The 7,293-nt window shown below is 38.1% G+C and overlaps 2 protein-coding genes across 2 annotated transcripts in view; one reads left to right on the forward strand and one right to left on the reverse strand.

Moving 5' to 3' along the window:
- Window positions 1–34: 34 nt before the first annotated feature.
- LOC135947037 (uncharacterized) lies at window positions 35–4,112 on the reverse strand. Its single transcript, XM_065495591.1, has 2 exons — window positions 3,585–4,112; window positions 35–2,136 (listed from the first exon to the last, which is right to left on the reverse strand). Exons 1-2 carry the CDS (start codon window positions 4,095–4,097, stop codon window positions 1,633–1,635), a joined length of 1,017 nt encoding a protein of 338 aa, XP_065351663.1. The 5' UTR covers window positions 4,098–4,112; the 3' UTR covers window positions 35–1,632.
- Window positions 4,113–5,719: 1,607 nt separating this feature from the next.
- Window positions 5,720–7,293, forward strand: part of LOC135946712 (protein lifeguard 4-like) — a 1,909-nt gene continuing 335 nt past the window's right edge. The window contains exons 1-5 of the mRNA XM_065495038.1: window positions 5,720–5,946; window positions 6,224–6,332; window positions 6,783–6,888; window positions 6,946–7,097; window positions 7,150–7,282. Of these exons, the coding sequence (XP_065351110.1) occupies window positions 5,832–5,946; window positions 6,224–6,332; window positions 6,783–6,888; window positions 6,946–7,097; window positions 7,150–7,282 (615 nt within the window). The 5' untranslated portion in view covers window positions 5,720–5,831. The remainder of the gene's footprint in view (window positions 5,947–6,223; window positions 6,333–6,782; window positions 6,889–6,945; window positions 7,098–7,149; window positions 7,283–7,293) is intronic.

Below are 7,293 nucleotides of genomic sequence, written 5' to 3' on the forward strand. Positions count from 1 at the left end.
AATAGATTAACCATCTTTAAGAAAACTTCAGATATAGGGGTTTAAAATAAAATTTATTAATTCATCAACAATTAACTTGGACAAAAATAATCAAAACAATATTTATAATCTTACACATGAAATCACGTTGCTATTTTGTTCATTGCATCGAAACGTAAAATTTCGTCATGATTACAAACATGATAGATTTTTATTTTATACATTCATGTTCAAATCGTATAACAGTTTCCACCAGAATTATGGATTTGTGTACTTTCATATCAAGATGAGGCACTTTAAAAATTCACAAAACTCGTTAGCAGAGGAGTTGGTATATTGCATTTTATATTACTAAATATTTCAGATAATTATCATGAACTGTCTCTTGCGCGTGCTAATGAACCTTCAAATCGAGTAAAATGCACGCGAAGTTTGCGCACAAGACACGAGAGATAGGATCATAAACATGGTAATTAAGTAATGGGCGGCTCACTCGCTAAAAGACTGCATAGATTTACATAACTAAATTTAATTTTGTGAAATGCAGCTCATTATCAAAGTGTTTTGTGCAGTGATAAATAAAAATATAAATTTTAGCGAAGAATTGGTCCTTTTTCATGCCTTCCAAGCGTTAAACTAGGGCGTTTTATATTTTTAAAAGACAATCCTAAAATTTTTATGTTTTACGATTTATAGAATGGTTCAATGATTATCAAGCGTACAAGTTTGTAAGGCTCATCTGGTTATTACAATGTTTAAGGGTTAAAATGAGGCTATACTGTTGTTGTGCAATCTTGGGAAAAATTATATGACTGGCTTTAGACCGTTATGTGCTTTTTATCAGTTCAGTTCATCATCACTCTCTGGTCTAAAAGTTATTACAGTTAACAAACATTTTATAGAATTATTTATGTCTGCTCTGTTTGCTCAATTCGATAATGTATTATGTTTATTATTTCTTTTAGCAAATGGAGATTGATTATTAGGATGCAGGATGAGTATTTATAATTCTTAGAGTAATATTGGTTTTGAAATTCTAAAATTTTTTGCAAGGAGAACAGAAAATTTTAATGTTTACCGTGGCTAATCCCTGAATCAATCTATTTTTATTTAAAATCTTAAATTTTTACTACTGTTCTATTCTCAAAATTCCTTCGAGACCATCTTTTACGAAGTTTCTGAGCACACCAATCGATTCTTGAGGGTCGAATTAGGTAAAGTGGATATTTTTCAGATCAAAAAGTGCAGCGCGACGTGCGAACCTTTTTTCCCGCCAAAACAATGTGAACGTTTATACGAGAACTGCGCACGCGTCAGAGCTGGTTACTTGCAGAGAGACCGCCTGTACGAATGACTTCTTGGTCAGATCCAGCCAGCTCTGACGCATGCGCAGCTCTCGCATATAGGTTCATACATATTATTTTGGCGGTAAAAAAGTTCTACTTGGGCTACGCACGTCGCGCTGCACTTTTTGGTCGAAAAAAGTTCCACTTCCCCTAATTCAACCATCAAGAATCGATTGGTGTGCTCAGAAACTTCGTCAAAGACAATCTTAAAATTTCAACTTCAGTAAAAATAATTTAGAAATACGATTTAATTAAAATGCGAGCACTGTAGAAAAAAGCACAGTGACAGTCTGTGTAAGAGGAGTGTCTAGACCACTTGGACGACGAGGTCCTGCTCAGGAGGTTTGTCGTCCGCGAGGTGGACAGCGAGGCTGGGCGGCGGCCGTTTTTTCCACTCGAGGCTCTGCGGCGTGTCCGGCGCCGCGCTGCTTTTCAGGCTGAAATTACTGCGGATGCTGCCGCGCTTCTGCATGAGGCGGATCTGTTTGCGGATTCGCGTCCGCCGCCGCTTGATCATGCGGATGAGCACGTTCCTGGGCACCAGCCGCGGCAGGTCGCAGTGGCCCCTGATGCAGAGGTAGGCCAGCGACGCCATCGAGACGACGGCCGGCACGGCAGGCGCCACCATGGACGCCACCCACACGTCCTCCTCCGACACCATCTCGTCCATCGGCATCGTGCGGTTCAGCAGCCGGCTGTACAGACACGGAAAACTCGAGCCAACCGAAGCGAAGCGCTGCTGGAACGACGAGCAGTTCAGTCCGTAGCCGCAACCGGCCGCGTTCACGAAAAAACGCACTGCGAACCCCTCCTGCAGCAAATCAAAATAGAAGGAAAATCGGATTAATTATATTTATTTATAGTTAAATTTGGATTTTAGACAGTTTTTAATTAGATGAATGAATATTTGGGTTATTTTCAGGGTTGGGCAGTTTCCCAAATTTGCAGTGCAGGTTTTTTTGCGGTATATTTACCAGTTTTGTGTGGTTTTTTGCACCTCATGTCAATATTATTGAATTAATTCCCTATATGGAGAGGGAATGGGTTTTTTGGTTTTTGTTGACTCATTGACTTTTTTAGTATTTAAACATTTTATATGTAATTTTTCATGAGCACCAAAAATGAGGGAGAAACTGGCTGCAAAAACCGCAAAAATCCGCAAAAAAAAAACTCTATGAATGCGCCAGCGTCACTTATAGCATCACTTGGAATATTTTTAACCAGTTAATATTACCTAAGCCCAGTCCTAGTTATTTTTGTGTTTCTATGAAAAATTAAAATTTTCCCTGGAGGGTTTATAATTTAATACTTAAACTTCAATTAAATTGATATGAAGAGAAAAAACTCTCCTATTTTGTGCTGTTCAAAAATTTCTTGCAGGTTTAGAAATTTCCGAAAATAAAATAATTTTAAATCGGCTAAGTGGAAATTAATTCAGGTTGATCAGCTAGTAGTGAATATTCAGATAAGGAAACATCACGTTCTCGTACTTTGCAGCGGCTGTTTCTGCTCCGCAAGGCCTCATTAGTTAGTAATTAACCTACAAATCCAAATTCATGCCCCCAGAGAGTTCGGAAACAGCGAGGAAAACGTCCTGCTATATACTCATTGTAGAGCATAATCGAAAAGAGTTAAATTTCAATTTAAATAAATAGCCTGCGTATGTAATTTTAGACTTCAAGACGACTATTTCTTTTTAAAATTGTCTTTGAAATCTTTTTAAATTTTTTTATTAATTTTTATTTTCTACTCATTTGAAAAGAAAATGGAAGTTAATTCAGCTTAAGAATTCAAGCCATTGACGGGCAATATAGAACATTAAAAATTTGAATTGCTTAGAAATTAACAGTTTATTTTTTTTATTTTGGGAAAATTAATTTTGACTAGTTAATTTGGAGTTTCGTTATGCATATTCTTTTTATCTAAATTCGTATACAAATATAATAACCATCAAAACAAGCTAAATCGATCCATTCAGAGCGAAGTTTTAACCGAATCTCCTATATTATATAGAACTATGAAATTCTAACAAACTGAACTTCCGTAATTTGCTTTAAAATTATTAAAAAGTGCCCAGATCCGTTTAAATTGGGCCTAACCTTGTTTAAAACTGTTGTATTTTGATTTTTAAAATCAAGAATTCTCCTTAAGCTAAACTAAAACATTATTTTAACGAAAAAAATCATATATTTGAAGCAGAAAAAACTGGACAAATTTTTAAAATTCAATTTCCAGCAAGACATATTTTTGATAATTTACCTCCTGCTCTTCTTCTTGAGCGGACGTGTTGTCGGCGCCGTAGATCTTGTAGCCGAAGATCTCGAGGCTTGGCGGGAAAAGCTGGAGCCTGGCCGACATCTGGGGGTTGATGTCAGGGTCCAGGGTCTCGACGTCAATCAGGTCGAGGGTGCGGTTGGGCTGTTCGGTGACGGGCAGAGTAGTGTCGTTTTGGGGAAAGACTCGGACGACGAGGTGGAAGCAGTTGTAGAGGACGGGCGGATCGGCGCACAGATTCTTGCAGGAGCTCCATCCGCGGCAGAGAGTGGCGCCACGGTGGACGTCCGACTGCACTAGCACGCAGGTGGACGCGCGGAAGCGGCCGAGAACGGAGGCGGTCAGCGGATCGGTGACGGCCATCAGGGCCAACACGAAGACCGAGAAGCTGACGGCCGAGACGGCGGCCAGCACCTTGGCCAGCAAATCGGCCTTCCAGCCCACCGGACGCTCCTCCGGCTCCTGCGAGTCGTGCAGGATGTTCCCCTTGCCCGCCATCCATGCATGGTTGCCGACAGCACACGCTCGACTGACTCCTCCACTGAAGAGTGAGTGAGTGAGTGGTGAATTATTCAGCCAGCCACCCCCTCCGCCTGCCCTGCCCTGCGGCGGCGGTGGCGGCGCACCCTCCAAGACGCCAGGCCAAATATTTGCCTTTCTTTGTTTGCCGCCGGCCCCGCGATTGTGCTGTGCGCCCGACACACCCTTGACTCGCATTCTTCAACGCAAGCCACCTAATTAACGAAATTGCGACGGTAAAAATTTAATGTGAATTTGTTAATTGATAAAAGTGAATTGAAATTTTTGCTCTAGGAAAATGCTTTTTAGATGGAAGAAGAAATAAATGGGTTTGTCCTCGTTGGATCACATTTGAGTTGAGATTTTTATCCAACTGGCTCCCTACTCATGAGGTGTATATTTTTATTAATAAAACACTACAACATTTTGCTAATTAAAAAAATTGATAATTAACTAACAAGGAGACCACACATATTGAGCCATAATTTTTTTCTTATTATCATTGAAGTAAGATGAAAATATCGAAAATATGCCAAACGAAAACCTTTTTGTTTTCGAGTTGTGGCACGTTTAAATCTCAAATTTTAGGAATTCTAGATTGACATTTTATAAAAAAATATCATTATTATATTTTCAAAGAAATATTCAGTCCTTTTAGTATGTATAATCCAAGCATTTTGCTGGGACACGCGCGTGACAGCGTAACAATGCGATTTCCTCGCCAATTTCGCGCACAGCTGCAGATCAATGCACGCTCCCCGGTGATTATTTATGAGAAACTCTCTCTTTAATAATTCAATCGCTCAAATTATTCATTGCTTGCACGTTTATTGATGATATTTACCTATAGGAAAAAGCACCAGACATTTTTACATAATGGCCCATTATTTGTCATTTTTGTAACGATTAGAAAATAAATTAAAGAGGACTGCAAAACCCTGGAATATCCTTGTTGCCAATACATGAACTCATCCCTTAGAATTCAGTTGAAGCCAAATTTGAGCTAAATAGCAATGTAAATTTTTGAGAAAAGTTCCTGCATGCTTTTCCAATGGCGAGGACACTGTCTCTCTACTTGAAATCTTAATTTATTTCACAACAAATATTTTACCCAAAATGTTTCATTCGCTGTTGGACAGATCTCGACGAGAGGAATCGAAATCAGCCAAGAAAATGTGTTCAAGCGCTGTAAATTTTGGAGAAAATGAGAAAATTTTGAGATTTTACAGTAGAATAAGGTCCTTTTTTATTATTAAAAATTATAAAACAAATTGTTTATCGATCAACTGCTTATCGCATTCAACATTTCAAATTTTCAATATTCACCCTTAATCGATCCACTTTAAATTAAAGAATATTCTTCTTCAAATACATAAAGAGCTAATTCAAAAATACATATAAGAACAGAAAAAAACTGTGAAATTCAAGAAAATGGAAAAAATCCCAGCCTTTATTCCCGTTGTTTATTATTTATTTTATTTTCAAACTTGTCCAATGTAAATTCTAACACGTACTGGTGGCGCGGCTTTTTGAAAGAAAAACCACGTGACTTTGTCGTGCGATACATTGCACCAATCAGACTCTATCAAAACAATAATTCGACAGAATTGACAGTTCCACAGTTCCAGCTGGCAGAACAAAAGATCGGGCGCAAGAAGTGTCCCGTTTTCTCTTTTTCTCTACTCGAATTTCAGGTGCAGATCGAGTCTAAAAATGACGACAATTCCGTTGATGTACGCCGACGACCTGGAGAGTGGAAACGACGATGTCAAATACGACGACGATGGCAAAAATAATGTGCTCAAAGCACACGTCAGTATTCGCATGGGTAATTCCAATTTATTTATCCTCATTATCTGAAATTCCATAATTGTTTGTAGCTTCAATGTTTGTAGATTAAAATTAAAAAAAATTATTGTACATTACAGATTATAGTGACTCGACATTTATTTCAATAATGTTCTTGTGTCTTGTTTACGAAAGAAAATCAAATCGATTGAAGTTGTTATTGTTATTAGAAACCAACCAGGAAGTTCTGCCTGAGTTGGAGTAAAAAATACGAGAGATAAAAAAAACAGGACTATAATGTCTGCTCCTAATTTCAGCATTTTTGCGGAAGGTGTACGGCCTGTTGTCGCTGCAATTGCTGTTCAGCACCGTCCTTGGGGCAGTATGTCTTCTTGTACCAGTCATCCGCGAATTTGTCCACACAAAGTAAGAGTTTTCTTTAAACTTACCCTGAGTTCGTACTCCATTTTTGCGTAAATGTTTACACCTATGCTAACACGATACACTAATTGGAAATTTTTTATTTAGCAAGTTTTCAAATTTTAAAGATAATAAACACATTCTATATAAAATTTATTAACAATACTTAAGTAATTAGTATGAGCATAATTCTTGTTTTCTATTTTTTTAATTAATTAAATTGAACTTCAATATAGTAAAAATAGTACAGGTATATTTTAGCTTTAAGGAAAATTGATTAAAATTTAAATATATTTTTATTTATTTTGTCTGACTCCACTCAATATGTAGAGCTAAGAAAATAAAAATTTATTACATACGTAATGGAGTGTTTTGTCTTTAAGTCGCGAAAATATTGTTTAAAAGTAATACCTTGTTTAAAAGTAAATTATTCAAACTAAAAACCTGCTATTTCAGCCACTGGATGGTGATAGTGGCCATGTTCATGAGCATGGGCATCCTCATCGCCCTGCACATCAAGAGACACGACACACCGGCCAACTTCATCCTCCTAGCTGTTTTTGTAAGTTGGGGAATTTACAAGTTTGACCCTTCACAAACAAACAAATTTCTCTTTCAGACTGTGATCCAGGCCTACTCGGTGGCCGTGATCGTCACTTTTTACGAGCAGGCAGTCGTTCTGCAGGCATTCCTCCTAACCACCTTGGTCGTCATCGGCCTCACAATTTACGCCCTGCAGACCAAGAAGGACTACTCCTCAATTGGCGCCACGTAAGAAGGCGAATTTTAATTACTGAATTATATTAAAAAAATTTAATATTAGAATATTTGCCGGGCTGTGGATCCTGCTGATTGCCGGAATACTGCAAATCTTCATTAAAAACACCCTTTTCGAGCTGGCCCTCTCCGTCGGTGGTGCTATCCTGTTTTCATTCTTCATCATCTTCGACACTCAGGTAAAAATAAC

Source organism: Cloeon dipterum, chromosome X (genome assembly GCF_949628265.1).
Source record: "Cloeon dipterum chromosome X, ieCloDipt1.1, whole genome shotgun sequence".
NCBI lineage: Eukaryota > Metazoa > Arthropoda > Insecta > Ephemeroptera > Baetidae > Cloeon > Cloeon dipterum.